The sequence below is a fragment of the Oryctolagus cuniculus genome, chromosome 4 (assembly GCF_964237555.1).
Source record: "Oryctolagus cuniculus chromosome 4, mOryCun1.1, whole genome shotgun sequence".
In the NCBI taxonomy this organism is placed as follows: domain Eukaryota; kingdom Metazoa; phylum Chordata; class Mammalia; order Lagomorpha; family Leporidae; genus Oryctolagus; species Oryctolagus cuniculus.
In genome coordinates, this window is record NC_091435.1 from 52611279 (window position 1) to 52630013 (window position 18735).

The 18735-nt window shown below is 42.2% G+C and overlaps 1 protein-coding gene across 4 annotated transcripts in view; it reads right to left on the reverse strand.

Annotated features, from left to right (window-relative positions):
- GABRR3 (gamma-aminobutyric acid type A receptor subunit rho3) overlaps positions 1 to 8778 on the reverse strand; it is a 79266-nt gene extending 70488 nt beyond the window's left edge. For 2 of the 4 annotated variants that reach the window (XM_070071949.1, XM_002716748.4), the window contains exon 1: positions 8646 to 8778. In XM_070071949.1, coding sequence (XP_069928050.1) covers positions 8646 to 8770 — 125 coding nt within the window. In that variant the 5' untranslated portion in view covers positions 8771 to 8778. The remainder of the gene's footprint in view (positions 1 to 8645) is intronic. The other 2 variants (XM_070071948.1, XM_070071947.1) reach the window with 2 other exon arrangements.
- Positions 8779 to 18735: the final 9957 nt, after the last annotated feature.

Consider the following 18735-nt stretch of genomic DNA (forward strand, 5'->3'; position numbering starts at 1 on the left):
GGAAAAAATACTTTTGAGCTACTCATGCTTCTAGATATTTTGATTTAGGCTAATCATCTGTGCTCAACATTGCATTTTATGAAGGAAATACAGAAAAGCTCATTTTCTCTGTTCACCTTAAGCCAAAGGCCTGCCAACATTTGCTCCTTATTAAATAAACATAGAACAGCTAAGGCAAACCAAACTTTGGCGCACCTTAAATGAAAAATTGAGTCTGGATTTAATGCATGGAAGGCAATGCTTCTCCAAACATAGTTTTTAGACCTGGGCTATCCCAATTACCTCTAATCAGAATTCAGATTCATGGGCTCCTATTCCAGAGCAACTAAATTAACACCCGGGCCAATGCTGTGGCGCAGCGGGTTAAAGCCCTGGCCTGAAGCTCTGGCATACCATATGGGCGTCGGTTCTAGTCCTGGCTGCTCCACTTCTGATCCAGCTCTCTGCTGTGGCCTGGGAAAGCAGAAGATGGCCCAAGTCCTTGGGCCCCTGCACCCACATGGAAGACCTGGAGGAAGCTCCTGGCTTCGGATCGGCGCAGCTCCGGTCATTGTGGCCAACTGGGGAGTGAACCAGCGGATGGAAGACCTCTCTCTGTGTCTCTACCTCTCTCTGTACCTCTGTCTTTTAAATAAATAAAATAAATCTTAAAAAAAAATAAATTAACACCCAAGGAATCAGCGTTTAGGAATCTACATTTCACCAAGTTACTGATGTGATTCTTGGGTCCTTGAAGCTGAGTAATCTCTGCACCAAGGCAGTGGAAAAAAATTAACACTGCATGATTGTCAACTGATGAAAGTAGTGTTTGCCAAAGACAAAATGTGCAGGAAACACGAGAGCAGCCTGAGAGTGCAGGCAGGAACTCTGCTGGAGCTTCTGGAACTTAGGGGATGGCAAAGATGGGGCCTGATGCCGGGTCAGTCTGTGAAGTAGGTGAGCTCTGTGTTCACGCACAGTTCTTCGGGGCAAAGGCAATGTGGGAGTGGCCCTTTCTCTGAAAGTGTCCTGTGGTGCGAATAAAGCCCTACCTGGTCCTTGAACTTGGACAAGGTGCTGGACCTCCCTACCCATTTTCTGCCCTGTGACACTCACATCCCAGGGATATTGAAACTGTGGCAGCAGCATATCTGTGAGAACGCAACACTTTTGTGAGGGACATGCAAGAGCCTACTCCTGCTGAAGATTGTGCTCTCCTCCTCTTTCCAGAAAAATGTGCCTGTCACCATCACCATCACCATCACCATGGTCAGCAGCTGTAATAATAGAAGGCCCTCAGGGCTCTACTAGGTGAATTCTAGTCACTCTGACTACCTGACATGCTGTTGCACTAATAAAAGTCTAGATGTTGATGTTAATACCTGAGATGAGATCTTTTAACTCAATAAAATGACTTTGATGGGAAGAATTTCAGACCTGAAGTAGCTGGTAGAAGAGAAATGTCCAGGCTTATCAGGGCCTAAGATCACCCACTGTGGTCTTCTAATAGGGAAGCTTATGACTGAAGCCTTCAGTGGTTTATAGATGTATTTTTGCCAATGATAGAATTAAGGAGGTTGGGAGAACTCTACTTTGGGTAGAAGGCAATGAATTTGATTTTAAACATGTTAGGTCACTGAATATGAATATGAATAATTGAACACACAGGCTTATTTTTGCTAACAGCTAGAATTTAAGTAGAAAAAATCTCTAAGGAGCTAGAATGAACTATTTATTAAAAATGATAGCAGCTAGCTTTTTTTTTTTTTTTTAATTAAAGGCCTACTACGTTCAAAGCACCAAGCCAGATGTCTTGTAAACATCGTCTTCCTTGGCATACATCCCAATCATCTGGTTTCCTGGGCCCTGTGCCCAGAGTTTCTGATTCAATAAGTTTGGGGTATGAGAATTTGCATTTATAAGAATTTCTCAGAAGAACAACTGGCATAGAAAATAGTAGGCATGTAATAAAAGCTAGCTAGTTGTTGTGTTAAGAAAAATGGAAATCTAATTTTAGCTGGAAACTCGTGAAAATTTGTGAATTGCTTTGGTAATATTTTATAAAATACAACTAAGTGGCATGTCACTTAAGAGTCTTTGGAGAGATTGGGTAACATAAATCTTAATTAAGACTCCCGAGAACTCTGATCACAGAGCCTGTTAAGAAATGCTCTCTTGGCAGCACACAAAGGCACATGCACCTGTTCTTACCTGAGGGCTTTTCTGATACACAGTGAGATGGTCCACATTTGTCTATTTTTACCTTTTTGTGTGTCATCTATTTCCCTGAATTTGTTGATTTTATGTCCTCTAAAACTTTTTTGGGAAACAATCTTCTGCTTCACACACTTATTTAAATAGACATCTATAATTTTCATCATACATTTTATAACTTTTAAAACATTTATTTTCTTTATTTGAGAAGAGGGAGAGGAGGGACTGAGTGCTCATTTCTGCTGGCTCACTTCTCAATGTCTCAGCAAGGCCAGTTCAAAGCAGGGAGCGAAGGATTCAACTGAGAGTTCCTATGGCTCCAGTGTGAGTGACAGACCAACTACTTAGTCGTCACCTACTGCCTCCCCAAGTCTACATTAGCAGGAAGCTGGAATTGGGAGCAGAGCCAGGACTCACACCCAGGCCCTCCTGTATCGGATGAAGATATCCCAGCTGCTATGTTGACCACTAGGCCAAAGCCTCCCTCCTTCATAAACTTTAAAAATATTTAAGTATTGGTACCTTACAATAAAACTTATAATCCTTTAAATGTATCCAATAAATATATTATGTGTTGAAAAATATATGAATAAGCTCTTTTCAAAAATCGGAAGTTTTAAATTATTCTGTGTTTTCTTTGAATTTGTATTTGCACCATAGAATTTTATAACCTTGTATGCCTCTTTGTAACAAAAATGTGTGTACAGTGAAACTAACCTTTTTATTTTATATGACCATTACAAATGGGGCAAAACACAACTCATATAAGTGTTGAACTTTACTGAATTTTACTGAAAATGTGTTTCTTAATGAACTGACTGTGCATTTTCCTACTTATTTATCAGTAAATGTGTATTTACTCATTGCTATAATGAATCTGGATTTATTAAAAGCTCTATTCCTATTTTCTTTTTTTATAGATGCCAGTGTCAAAACATTTTGCTCATATATGTATAAGTACATGACACTTGACAAAATTTTTTAAGCATTGTTTTAGCAATGTTACTGAATTCTTTAAATTCCTTCTTACATATTTTTCAACATTTACCCTATATGGTCTATCATCAACAGTTATTATTAGTGATTTATAACCTGATATTAATTAGGTTCTTCCTTTAATTTTGTTGAAAGTAAAGAAAATAGGAGATCAGTCAGTTTGGAAAAGGCTGTGCTATTTAGACTGGAATAATCTACTCCCTCAACAACATTTATGAAGGTCTCTTAGTACCCAGGAATTAATCAGACTCCAGTATGTTACACACAGTAAGAGTCAGAAAAGTTAATTAAATTAATTAATTAAATTAAGACAAAAACAAAGCAGACAAGGGAGATAGAAGCAAATCCTCTTCACGAAGGGGTTCCTAAGAGAGGAGCGTTGTATTTAGCATAGAGCTCTCTAGTCTTACTCCACATAAGTGTCATTTCAGACTAACGTGTGTCTTTTGCCCTCTCCCCCATTCTAGGAAACGTGGCTTCATTTTCACTGGTAACTAAGAGGAAGGTTTTGGATAACTTCTGTCTGAGCAGAGAATTTTCTAGATGTTTCTGTCCTGATGTTGTCAAGCAAAGAAGTCTCAGTCTGCAGGAGGATTTTTCGGTGGCGTTCTTAGTCATTGTGTTTTCCAGGGGGCAGTAGGAACATGGAGAAACAGTAGGTGCCAGTCTCAATAGTAGTTCTGATTTTCCTCTTTGCATTAGGACCCTTTCCTTCCTGGATCACACAGAGGAAACAGATGCCTTTGCTGGTGCCTTTTCTCGGTGCCAGGAAGTCTAATGCTGAGACTAGGAAAATGGGAGTCAGAGGGAAGGAAAGGCTGGTCTCAGGGAGACTAAGAAAGTCTCTGAGGACACGTTAAGCAAAGAATTAAAATGAACCAGAGATGTTTGAGGCAAAGCTAGTGTATGTATTGCATTCTAAGGCACTGGAGTTTGACAAGTGGAGTGAAAAAAAAACTCATTTTACTTGTGTCACACTCAGCTGGATGCTTTGTAAAACTGTTTTCCTAAGGCCTTAGAGGTCAAATATTTGATTAATCAACTAGAATCAGGACCTGAGAAAAACTAGGCCTAACATGAACAGACTATTAACACAAGGGTGGATATAATTAACAAATAAATATGAACATGTTTAATTGAGATGGTTAACAGTGAGATACCAATTAAAACTATACTCCTTTGTACTTATTAATAAATAAAAGACAAAAAATAATGCTAGTGTCCCATGCTGATGAGGATCTCTGATGAAATGCAAACGTTTGTGCTTTGCAAGTGGTAATATAAATATTGCTAAACTGCTTTAGAAATTAGAAATCTCAGGGACTGAGAAGTTCTTTTTATGTGCTTTGAGTAATGCAATTCTGGGAAAATTATAATTTTTATTGGTAAATGAAAAAAGTGTCAAAATACTTATTGATATTATTTAGAACTGCAAAGTTAGAAATAAATATTCAACACAAAGCAGGCAATTCTCATTATTTCAGATTAATACACTGTAGTGATTAAAATGCCATTATGATATCTATCAAGAAATGTGGAAAATGCTAAAGAAAACACAAAATACTTTCTATACTCTCATTTTAAATATGAAAAAAAAATCAGGTAGGTATCTGAAAAAGGCTTAGCAGTGAACATGGAATTGGGATTTTTGGTATTTTTTTTTTCTATGTAAAAATCCATTATTGCTCCTGTGTTATTTGCATAATGAATGTAAATTATCTAGGCCAAATTGGACTTGCCATCTGGAATCTTTCCCGAATAAGGACCCGGTCACAGCTCTCCACCTTATCACTGAATTCTCCTTATCATTCTGGAAGCACACTCTGTCGCTAACATTGGCATTTTTCTCATTTAAGCTCTATTATGAGTCAGTGCACACTCAGGCTTAGCTTCCAGTTCCAAATAATGTTGGCAAAAATTTAAAAATATTTTATAGACATTATTTTTTCCTCAAAAAATACAAAACAAGGCAAGACTATTCTATTAGATCACATAGATTCAAATCCAAAGAATAAACTAATGGGAAAATCAATTGGTTCAATTTCTGATCACTAAGAAAAGTGGCCTAATTTAGATCCAATGTTTACTTGCAGGTACCAATGCTTCTGAGACATCTGGGAGAGTATGTGCTGTGTTCCTGGAGTTTGTTTTGTGACTTGGCTGAACCAGTCCTGAACTCCGGCCCTCTGGCCATATCCCCTTGACTATAGCCGGCCAGCCTTTGCCAGAGACAAAGCTCTGCAGGTGACTCTGTGTGTGAAGAGCCAGGTAAAAGTCCCACTCCCTTGTTAGATCACAAGCCCAGTGACGAGGCCCCAGTTTCCTCATGGGTGAAATGAAGAAATTTAACCAGATTAGGAACTGGGGTGCAGACATTCTGGGGCTAGCTCACCTGGTGTGTTACATTAGAGAATTTAGCATGGAAAGGTGAATTTCCTGTTTCTTTGGGAAATCAGAAGATCTGGCAACACGGGGCTCCAGTGCCCCTGCTGTAACAGAAGCATTGGCCTGACTGCTCACTTCCCACCAGGGGAGCACAGAGCCCTGTGGCTGCAGCGCCTGCCGCCTGCCTTCTCTTCTGCCTCCCTTGAAGCAGCGCTGAGTTTGCGATTCCTGGGGTCCTCCTGGCTTTTCTGGTATGTTCAGGAATGTGCTGGGAAAGGTATAACAAGTGGCTGCTCAGGGAAAGTATTGGTAGTATTTGTTTAGTTCCATGATGTGAATACTCCCCCCATGGCCAATGTCAGGCTACGGATGTGCCTGACAGAGCGGTAAGGCCTCCCGGGATAGTGTGCTGTATTACAGTGTGTTGGAGCATTCCCATTCAGCGCCAGTGGACCCAAGTAACACCAAGAGCAGCGGATTATAGTAACATGTAGTAAATAATTAGGAAGGGAGTTTTAGGTATGGATGGTTTTTACTTTAAAAGTAGTTTATTTAATCGTAGATTTATAATTTATCTTTTAATGACATTCATTTTTAATGGCCTATAAATGTCCTGAAAATGTAGTGATTGGTCTTGCAAGCCCATCTGAGCCGACTCCTGCTCTCTGCTGGCTACTCCTTAGGCCAGAGTTGGTGCATCGTTCCCACAGTATCCTTCCAGTGAGTCTGTATGCCGGTTCCTCTTTGCACTTCTGGGCAGACAAACTTTTTTCCCTAGGAAAGAGGGACTTTTGCACCTTCCATAACTTACTTTACTCACACATTGCTCTGTTTTGTTTTCAGGAAACCAGGGAATCATTGAATAAAAGTTTTATTTTTTAAGCTTTGATTTAAAAAGCGGACTCTTTGGATCAAATGTGAGGTTATACTACAAATGAAAATAATAGAAAGCGCTTAAAAGCCTGATTCTGTGAAAGCTGCCTCAAAAGAATTCATATGAGGTCAAAGTAATTTTTAACAAAAATCTACTTCATAATTTTCAAAGAAAGGCTGTATCTTCCTTTTGTGTTCACTCCATTAGTTCTCTTGTATTATAAAAAATGTAGATTATTTATCAATTGATTCAGTACTTATTCATAATCAGGTTGGGTGTGGGGCAAAGAACAATAGAGTATTCACTTGCATATTAAGATATAAGAATTCTGGGCTCCTGACTCTAGAAACTACCCTGTACAGTCAATTCTGTATTTTGCTCCATGCTTTAAAATCTGCATCAGAGCGTGCTGAGTGACAGCACGGAAATTGGCTGGCTGGATTATTGTATTCACCCCAGGGAAGTGCCTGGGTGCCAATTTAAGTGGTTACTTCTGAACCAGCGTGACCGTTTACTCAATCCCCAGGACCCCAGAGGATTTCTCTTTGAAAAACAAAAGCAGTAGATACAAATTTTAATGAATTATTTGCTTGCAGGTGGCTCTAAGGGGCACCTCAGTGAACAGAGAAGTGAAAACAAACATGCTTGGCCCCATGTAGCAGAAACTGAGCGGTTCCCTCTGGAGGAAGTCTGGGCTGTGTAGTCCATAAAACTTTTTCTTTAAATAGGATCTAAAAAAAATACAGCATTTAACTCACAAGCACAAATTTCTGTCCCACCACAAAGAACTGATGTTCTTCTCTTGTTCCTTAAATGACACCAGGAAAGTACAAATGGAAGATTTTTCTGCAGCAACTCTGGTACCAATCATGGGCTCATGTGATGGATTAGGTCCTGTGAGAATCTTTCTTCAACTCACCTACACATTCACAAAACAGACTGGCCAAATCTCCCACTGCCTGAATGTGAGGCGCTATTTTGAGCCACCTCCATTTCTTTAAAATTAGATAAAATATACTACATGAATGTAAAAGGGAATCTGAAGATAATATGAAGTCTAGCGGTATTACTCTACATCTCCCAAATATTTCCACAGCTGGTTGCCTTGAAGAAGACTCAGAAAGTGTTAAACTGACCAAGATTTCACATTTCCACAGATCTGGGTCTGGAAACAAAGCATGGGAGGAAAGTGCAGGAGGTAGTCCTTGATTTTAATTGCAGGGCAGGAATCAGGATTCTACTTTCTCCTACCCCATCCCTTTGTTTTGGGTCATTAAGCCTGAGTCCTCAGAAGGCACGTATTAAAATTTTATGTGCTCTTCCCTGATCTTGTGGTGAATGCCCAATAAATATTCAAGATGTGAAGGCAATCTGGCCACTCATCTGTCACCCCGTGGACTGCCAGGGTTGACTTGATGATGTTACTGGTCTTCACCTCTCAATTTCTCCTTCTGGTACTTGCTGAAAGGGGATGGCTTTTGTAAAACATGGTGTGGTTGTTCAAGGTATATGGGTGATAGGACGACCAATCTTTCTAGCTTGCCTAGGGTTGAGGGGATTCCTGAAACTTTGATTGCAAAGACCTATGAAGTCCCAGGCAAGCTGGGATGTAATTGTCATTCTATTATATAGCGCTCTCCTTCAGTATCACGTCTAGACATGTTCTTAATTTTCAATGGCAGATAACAGCAGTGATAGGTTGATAATCAAAACAATATTTCTAATGTATCAAAATTATTCTTCAAAAATAGCTTTCCTGACTTTCAATACTAGCTCATTAACATATAAAACCATATATACCCTACAATCTTTGACATTAAAAGAAGCTGGTGCTTAGATTACCTTGTACTCAAAAATATTTTAAAGAAGCATTCAGTAAGCACCATTATTAGCAATATATGTATTACTCATTGAGGAAATACATTCCCTGAGGGAGGAGCCCCAACAACTTTTAAGCTGCTTTTTATAAAAATGGCCACAAATGAACACAACAAATGCCGGCAGAGGCACGGGAGGCTGCTGCTACAGAAGTCAGCGGGTGGTGATGTGCTGATGAGTGAGTGCCGCCTCTAGAGACAGACATGACCACAAAGATGTGCTACCATTAGCGACATGTTTCTGCGTTCCTAGTAGGTCTGAGGCAGTTGGTGAGCAAAACTGGACCATCATCGGATGGGCTCTGCTATGCGTTTCTTACCGGGCTTGCTCCATGGAAGAGGAGCACTGCTGGTGCGGATTCTGGGCGACGGGAGCAGCAGAAGCATTTGGCATCAATGTAATCCAGATGTAGGCGAAGGAGACCAACTGGAAAGCCAGGAGCATCTCTTCCCAAAGAAGGGAATGCAGGTGGTTGCGACCAATGCTGTTACCAAGATTTCTTCTTCTTGTCTCTCTCAAAAAGGATGTGCTAAGCAAAAAGTATTAAGGAAACGAGAGACGTCGCCTTCAATGCTGTCTTTTGTTGTGGTAGATTAAATCGATTCACATTACCTACTGGAAAATATCTGTCTGGATCATCAGCAATTTAAGGAAATCAGAGCAGATTTTTTTCATTTTCAGTTTCCATCCTTCAGTCCCTCTTCCCAGGGAAGGTTCTAACTGGGCTGCTTGATCCCCTACTCAATGAACTCCCTGCCGCAATCCTCGGCGGACAAAGAAGTGAGGCTGCCCATTAATCCTCTTAATCCAATGCAATATGATTTGAATATATTTAATGACTCTGCAAAATAATATGCTTAATGAGAAAAAGATGATTAATTTAATCTTAATTACACATGTGAAACCCTGTTCGTTTATTCCGTGGCCCCTTTTAATCCAGAGAGGAATCCTTTCCTCCCCAGATACAAACAGACTGCTGTAACACAAATGAAAAATTAAGTGATTATTTTTGTTGGTAAGCAATCATATTTTAAGATGACTGTTTATTCCGTTAATAACAAAAGTGGTTTAATTTAATAATCAACCTGATAAATAAAAATAATTTAGTCCTAAGCAGCACACGAAGTACAAGTTGGCATTGTTAAATTATGGCCACACAGTCTCCTAAAGGTAGTCCCTGGAAATATTCCCCCTATATATGCAAAGTATCAAAGAACAGATACGTCAGTGAAGTTAAATTCCTCCAACTGGATTATCATGAAGTGAGAAGCATTCCAGCAGCTCACCTGTTAACCAAGAATGAAGAAAAATGTCACTTTTCTCCCAAGCATTTCATTCTTCCTTCCAGCATTGTGAAGGAAATTCTGAATTTCCTTGAATTGTGTCCTTAATGCCTTGTATCCTGTGCTACTGCTTTATTACATTAATATATTTTGATTTGGGCTCTGTCTTCTCCTAGTGCATGTGTTAAACTTTTTCCTATGCTTCTCAGGCATGTCTTTCTTTTTGAAAATGCACTTTAGAGATAAGCATTTGGTAACCAATAGTTATAATAACACATTGCCTATTTAAAAATTGCTTAAAAAAGAATAGATTTGAAATCACTACAAATAAGTATGTGAGGTGATGGATAGCTTGACAGAATTATTACACAAGATTCACTCCAAAATATGGACAATTATTATTGCATCAATTAAAAATAAAAATGGGAAAAAATCCACCAAAGCAATCATAAATCTGAAACCAAACACACCCAAACTTATATCATTAATTCAGGCTTTTCTCACAAAATTTCAACTCACATTCAATGGCCTGCTTAGTGTGCAACATGTCCAAAAGTAAATCATATTTCCCCACTGATCCACTTGCCACTTTCCCCATTTCAACTGACATATACGTTGTCCAGGCTTGGTTAATGTATTTGCCTGTCACTTCTTACCTAATCCATCGTGAGTATATATATAAGATGCGGTCAGTCGATAGTCATCATTATCTTTTGCTTGGATTGTTCCAGTGGTTTTCTAACTGGTTTTCATGCCTCTCCCCTTGCCCTATTTCAGTTAATTGTCAACATAGTAACCAGTGATCCTTTACAAATGTGTCAGCTCTATTTACCCCTCTACTCAAAATTCTGCAATTGCTACTCATTTCCCTCAATTTAAAAAGTATTCACAACAACTAAGAAGACACCACATAATCTGCCTTCCCGACTTCTTAAGGCTTCTGTTCCCCCTCCCCCACCTCTCACCAACTCATCTGTTATAGGCACACTGGTGTCTGCTATTTTTCAAACACATCAGACCTGCTACTACGGGGCCTTTGCACTGGCTGTCAACTTACTGACAACCGGACACATCCAGACATCTATATCATGAAATTAAAAGGTTTATATCTTTGTTCAAATATCATTTATTCAATGAAGCATCCCTAGACCACCATTTAAAAAAAAGGGGCTCCTTTTCCCCCAACAACCTGTATTACTAATCTACCTTATATTCATCCCACGTAGCATTTTTATGTAATTTACATATTATGTCTATTGTTCATGGTCTATACAGACCATGATCAAATATATTTCTGATCTACAAAAAGTGATCGTTGTTAGTTTAATTCCCTGAGGGTATCTCAAGAACTTATAATCATTTTTTGGCATATAGTTATTGTTTAATAAATATTTGTTGAATGATGAATGATTAGTAACAAATTAAAAGTTTTAATAGGGGCTGGCGCTGTGGTGCAGTAGGTTAATTCTCCGCCTGCAGCGCTGGCATCCCGTATAGGCACCGGTTCTAGTCCCGGATGCTCCTCTTCCAATCCAGCTTTCTGCTGTGGCCTGGGAAAGCAGTGGAAGAAGGCCCAAGTCCTTGGGCCCCTGTACCCACGTGGGAGACCAGGAGGACTCACCTGGCTCCTGGCTTCAGATTGGCACAGCTCCAACGGTTGAGGTCACTGGGGAGTGAACCAACAGATGAAGACCTTTCTCTCTGTTTCTCCCTCTCACTGTCTGTAACTCTACCTCTCAAATAAATAAATAAAATGTTTAAAAAAGGCTTTTATAAAAAATCATGTTTCATTCATTGAATTCTATGTTTCTTAAATTTTTGACTTCTTATTCTTCCTTTTAAAAGAACCTACAATACTCACAAATACTCCTCAAAATATATAGTCTTCCATAACACCCAGTTTGAGATACTCTGATTTATAGGTCAGTTCATATTTTACACATTTTCCTTTTTTGTGTCTTATCTTTATACTACCTTTGATCACTGTTTAACTTTTTTAAAAGATTTCCAGAGAAAGGGAGAGATAGAGAGAGAAGTCTTCCATCCACTGGCTCACTCCCCAAATGGTGCAAAGGCCAAAGCTGGGACAATCTGAAGCCAGGAGCCAGAAGCTTCCTCTGGGTCTCCCACATGGGCACAGAGACCCAAGCACTTGGGCCATCTTTATCTGCTTTCCTAGCACATAGCAGGGAGCTGGACCAGAAGTGGAGCAGCTGGTACCTGAACCAGCCCATATGGGATGTCAGCACCGAGGGCAGAGGATTAACCTACTACACAACAGTGCTGGCCCTTTAACTTTTTTTAAAGATTTATTTATTTAGTTAAATTGCAGAATTACAGAGAGAGAGGGAAAGAAACAGAGAGGGGTCTTCTGTCTGCTGGTTCACTCCCCAGATGGCTGGAATGCCCAGGGCTGGGCCAGGCTGAAGCCAAAACTAGCGAGTTTCATTCAGGTCTCCCATGTGGGTGGCAGGGGCCCAAGTACTTGGGCCATCTTCTGCTGTTTTCTTAGGTGCATTATTGAGGAGCTGGATTGGAAGTGGAGCAGCTGGGACTTGAATCAGTGCCTATATGGGATGCCAATGCTGCAAATGGCAGCTTAACCCACTGTGCCACAGAGCTGTTAACTTTTAAGTTCACGTTGAAGTATTGATAGCTAATAAGAAATGAACAAGACATTGAAAGAGAACTTCTTTAAGCAATACTTTGACCTGAAGCAGTAAAGTAGAAGTTGTCACTTTACTGAACTCAGTGCCTCCTCACTGTCATTTAAATCATATTTAATCATAATTAGCAATGCCCTGTGTACATCCTTCTGTGGTGTACAAATGAGTCAATGGCAAGAACCCATCTGACCTCTACTGATCGTTCTTATACTAACTGCTCATGTCAGTATCAACACGAAGGGTGTAATAAGAACAGGCTTTTTTTTAGGGGGGGTGGGTGATGAACATTAAGGAGAAAGTGGTTTACATAAAATTGTGGTTTACATAAAATTTCCAGCTTAGGCTGGAAAGAGCTGGCCTGACCCAGAATAAGTTCCTGGCTCTTGACCCAGCTCAGGCAATTGCGGCCATTGCGGCCATTTGGAGAGTGAACCAGTGGATGAAAGAGCTCTCTGTCTCTGCCTCTCTCTGTAACTCTGCCTTTCAAATAAAATAAATAAATCTTAAAAAAAATAGAGCTAGCCCAGGGAGGTTTTATGGTTTCATTCAATTACAATAAGACATCTGTCTCTGTTGATGCTGATTTGTCTCCTTAGCCTTATCTCTTTAGTGTTCTCCTTTGCAAGCCCAGTAAGCTTCTTAAGAAAAAAAGGGGAAAACAACATCTGTCAAAATTAGAAAGTGGTAACTACCAGGAAACAAAATGAATCACAGGGTCACTGGAGAATTTTGTAATGGTTTAAATTCTGCCTTGTATAAACTGTCTCCTGTTCATTCTTCCTTCTGATGAAGTGTGGGGAGCAATCCGGACTAGACTAAGTTGCTCGAATTAGGACTTATTCTATGCATCTGCTCTCCCACAATATGGCGCTGGGAGAGAAGTAAACAGCTTCCGCACAGCTGCCTCCAGTTCAACCAATTAACTGTAGGACTTGCTCCTGATTGGAGAGCAGCGTACTCAGCCGAGTTGGGATTGGCGGAGGAGGACTATAAAGGAGGAGAGAGACGGCATGCACCGGGAACATCTATGGGGAACATCTAAGGGAACCCGTGCAGCCCCCGAGAGAAAGCCGGCCGGCGGTGTGCCGCTCCCCTGCGGAAGTGGGGAATGCGGCCAGGGGGAACTGCCCTTCCACGGAGGTGGAAGGGATAGTAGCCAACCCGGGAAGAACCAGCAGCAAACCCGGGGAGGGCCGAGCAGACGAAAGAACAGCGCAGGGTCCTGTGTCGTTCCTCCACGAAGAGGGGGAGCGACATAATGGTGCCGTGACTCGGATTAGGAAACCTAGGAGGGAAGAAATGACTCGGATAGGAAACTTAGGACGGATATGAAACTTAGGAGGGAAGAAACGGGAAGAACTAGGGAAAATATCGGAGAGAGAAACTAGCAAACAGCCTAGGGAAAAGCCGGACGAAAAAGGAGCCGGAAGAAGCTATTGAAAGCCTAGGCATAGACTCAGATACGGACTACGGGGGGAAGCTGGGAGAAATCTCTAAGGTCGAAAGCGAAAGTGAAAGCTAGAACAAACAGACTCGGACGCGGACTGTGGGGAGAGGCCAGGAGAAATGAGGGAGGAATATCGTTGGAGGAAAGTTTGGGGAAACATACCGGGTAGAGAAAAATGTTAGGGAAATTGAAGCCGCGGGGGGCAGGCCGAGGCGGAAACGAAAGCCACTTTGGGGTTCTCAAGTTAGCCCGGGAATAGGGGGCGAAAAGTTGAAACCAGAAGCTGAGACGCAAGCCAGGTTGGGATCCGTCTGATTAGCCCGGGGAGCAAAGGACGGGAAGCCAAACCGTGGGGCGGAGACGTACGCTGGGTTGAATTCGCCAGGCTAGCCCGGGGAACTTAGATTGAATCCTAGTGGCGGAGACGCAAGCTACGCTGTGTTACTCGCGGAAGCCGCCGCGTGCAGAGAGAGCACGGGGCGTGAATAGATAGGGAACGCTGGCGTAGGCCGTGGTTCAGACGCGAAAGGGTTAAGCGCGAGACCGCGGAGTGTGCGCGCAAAGCCGAGCCGCGCAAAGCCGGGAAGCTGCGCAGATGAGAGAGGCGCGCGGGCTGAAGCGGCGCAGAGCCGGGAACCCGCCGGCGGGGCGAGGTGCCGGAAAGCTGCGGGGATAAGAGAAACAGAAGTTTAGAAGTAAAAGAGAAATAGGAATGTTGGCAGACAGAAGTAAAATGGGAGAAATAGAAATGCCCGGAGATAGAGAAATAGAGAAAAATAAGGCCTCCCCTCAACATGCCAATTAGGAGGCTTGGATTCGGTCTGCCTGATTTAAGGCGGTAAGCGCCAGCAAAGCTCGACCAGAGTATGAGCTGCAGGTCACCGAAGATAGGCACAAACCAACACTAATAAGTCTCCCCCACAATACGGCAATGAGAAGGCTTGGATTCGGTTTGCCTGATAGGTTTTGTAAACACCTGCAGGCAGTTCTAGCAGAGCAGAGTATGCGCTGCAGGGCACCGAACACAGGCACGCATCAGCGCCTAAAAACCTCCTCACAACATGGCGAAGAGAGGACCCGGATTCGGTTTTCCTGATTGATAGGACTTGTAAGAGCCTGTGGCAACTCTAGCAAGTACAGCAGAGTGTGTGCTGCGGGACACCGAAGACAGGCGCGTATCAACGCCAAAAAATAAAAAGAAAGGGGGATCTGTGGGGAGCAATCCGGACTAGACTAAGTTGCTCGAATTAGGACTTATTCTATGCATCTGCTCTCCCACAATATGGCGCTGGGAGAGAAGTAAACAGCTTCCGCACAGCTGCCTCCAGTTCAACCAATTAACTGTAGGACTTGCTCCTGATTGGAGAGCAGCGTACTCAGCCGAGTTGGGATTGGCGGAGGAGGACTATAAAGGAGGAGAGAGACGGCATGCACCGGGAACATCTATGGGGAACATCTAAGGGAACCCGTGCAGCCCCCGAGAGAAAGCCGGCCGGCGGTGTGCCGCTCCCCTGCGGAAGTGGGGAATGCGGCCAGGGGGAACTGCCCTTCCACGGAGGTGGAAGGGATAGTAGCCAACCCGGGAAGAACCAGCAGCAAACCCGGGGAGGGCCGAGCAGACGAAAGAACAGCGCAGGGTCCTGTGTCGTTCCTCCACGAAGAGGGGGAGCGACAATGAAGTCAGCCAATTTCTATTCCATTGGCAGTGAGCCAAAGAGAAAACTTGGATAGCATGACTATGTCTCCAGTATTAACCTTGAAACATGTAGCTATTATTTTGCCTACAAAGAGAAAACAAAAAGAAAGCCAAGGTCTTATTTAGATTGGATCAAGTACATCTAACAAAAACAATCACAAATTTTAAGGCTCCAGAAATTTCCCAATGTGCTTACAGGATGTCAAGGAGGGAAAAGATCTTGAGCTGGAAAGTGTAGAGTCATAGTTTGCTGATAGGGAAGGACCAGTGCAGATCACTTAGACTACCCTGCCCCTGCTTTTCTGTGGCTTCTCTCAGTATCCATAGGGGATTGGTTCCTGGACCCTCAAGACACCAAATGTCATGATGCTCAATTCCTTTATATAAAATAGTGTAATATTTGCATATGATAAATATAGTTCTCTGTAACTTACACTTCCTCCCATATGCAGATTACTTGTAACACTAATGCAATATAAATACTATATTAAAAAGTTGTTATACTGTATTACTTAGGGTATAATGCGAGAAAAATGTTTTTAATATTTTATTCAAAAAAAGTTAAAAATTTGAGAGAGAGGAAAAGAGAAAGAGAGAAACTCCATCTGCTGGTTTACTTTCCAAATGCTCACAATATCTGGGAGCCTGGACAGTTGAAGCCAGAAAATAGGAACTCAATCCAGGTCTTCCACATGGGTGGCAGTGATCCAACTACTGGAGCCATCACCTGCTACCTGTGAAGGTGTGCACCAGTAGGCTGGAACCTGGAGGACAGTTGAGACAGGAACTCAGGCACTTTGATATGAGATATAAGTGTCCAAATTGGCATATTTTTTAAAAAAAGATTTTTATTTATTTGAAAGGCAGAGCTACAAAGAGGCAGAGGCAGAGAGAGAGAGAGAGAGAGAGAGAGAGAGAGGTCTTCCATCTGATGGTTCACTCCCCAGTTGGCTACAATGTCCGGAGCTGATTCGATCCTAAGCTAGGAGCCAGGAGCTTCTTCCAGGTCTCCCACATGGGTTCAGGGGCCCAAGGACTTGGGCCATCTTCTACTGCTTTTCCAGGCCACAGCAGAAAGCTGGATTGGAACTGGAGCAGCCAAGACTCGAACCGGCACCTGTATGGGATGCCGGCACTGCAGGCAGTGGCTTTACCAGCTAAGCCACAGTGCCGGCCTCAATAATTGTCTTAATTACTAGACAAAATTCCTGACACCCAACTATTTCAGTATACCATTGGTTGAATCTGTGGACGTGGACCTGAGGATATGGAGGTCTGACCATGTGAGTGATCAATAATTTTTTTTTTTTTTAAGATTTACTTATTTATTTGTAAGGTAGAGTTACAGAGAGGCAGGGGGGGTGGTTTCCATTTGCTAGTTCACTTCCCAGTTGGCTGCAACATCTGGATCTGCGTTGATCCAAAGCCAGGAACTTCTTCCAGGTCTCCCAAGTGGGTGCAAGGGGCCCAAGGACTTGGCCCATTCTCCACTGCTCTCCCAGGCCATAGCAGAGAGCTGGATGGGAAGTGGAGTGGCTGGGACTTGAACTGGCACCCATATGAGATGCTGGCACTGCAGGTGGTGGCTTTACCTGCTACACCACAGAGAATTTGCTTTTGAGAACAGGCAGTAGGGGGCATTTTGCTATTTCTACAGAAAAATTGCTATTACAACAGAAACTGTTTTCTCCCCCATTTCCCTGAATTATCAGAGCTCCAGCATAGCATCTTTCCATTCTATTACCCTTAGTTCATTTCTTTTTCACATCATTCTTGGGATGCAGAATGAGCTGTGATGCAAGTGGGGACATGGAAGAATTTTGCTTTGCTTTGGAGGAATGTAGGTGGCACTGAAGTGGAGCAATTCCTATCACCATGTGATAGTGCAACATCACCACTAGATGGAAGCATAGGATTCAGATTTAGATTATTGTCTAAATAATTTCTCCCTTATGAAAGAAAAAAGCTGCATACAGAATGCTCAATGATTTGCACTTGCAAACATATGCAAAGTGAAATGAAAGGATTAATTACATAATGTAACATGATTATAGAATTCCCCAGTACCAAATCCCATTACTGAGGAAAATGAAATTATTAACCAGGATCCATGGAGGATTCATGTTTATTGGTTTCTCTAATTAAACACGAAGCATATTTTGAAGGTTTCATTTCCTATCTAGAACTAAGAACAACATTTTATATCTGACAACACTAAGAGATCGAGAGAAACATTCTGGCAAAAAAAAATTCTATCAAAATAAAGTGCCTGGTATGAATAATATTTTTTTAAAAATTTTTTTGACAGGCAGAGTGGCCAGTGAGGGGGAGAGAGAGAGAGAGAGAGAGAGAGAGAGGTCTTCCTTTACCATTGGTTCACCCTCCAATGGCCGCTGTGGCTGGCGCACTGCGCTGATCCGAAGCCAGGAGCCAAGTGCTTCTCCTGGTCTCCCATGCAGGTGCAGGGCCCAAGGACTTGGGCCATCCTCCACTGCACTCCCGGGCCACAGCAGAGAGCTGGACTGGAAGAGGGGCAACCAGGACAGAATCCGGCACCCTGACCAGGACTAGAACCCTGGGGTGCTGGCGCCACAGGCAGAGGATTAGCCTATTGAGCTGCGGCGGCGCCGACCATGAATAATATTTTGAAAGGACACTGGGTAAGGTACCATGAGTCTTGAATTTAGGACTAGGCGGTAGGACTTACTAAATGATTGTTAGGAAACTTCTCTAACTCTGTGGACTTTAATTTCTTCTTTTGTACTTATTACAGAATATAGATTGGTAGAGGTGACTATTGAGAGCCCTGATTAAGACTATGATCTTTGGTGTGAGGTTTTCTGGGAGCAATTCCCAATTCTTTCACCAACTCTTTGTGTGAAGATTGACAATGATCTCACATTTTTTTTAAAAAGATTTATTTTTATTTATTTGAAAGACAGAATTACAGAGAGAGGTAGAGAAACTGAGAGAGCGGTCAGATGGCCTCAACAGCTGGAACTGAGCTGATCCGATGTCAGGAACTAGGAGCTTCTTATGGGTCTCCCATGCGATTGCAGGGGCCCAAGCACTTGGGCCATCTTCTACTGCTTTCCCAGGCCATAGCAGAGAGCTGGATTGGAAGAGGAGCAGCTGGGACTAGAAACAGTGCCCATATGGTATGCTGGTGTTTCAGGCCAGGACTTTAACCCACTGCACCACAGCACCAGTCTCCAATGATTTCCTATTTTTATTACTAAGATCTGTTTATTAGAATTAGATTTGATGACATTAGATAGTTAGCACAATCTTTGCTACATTTGAAAATACAATAATTA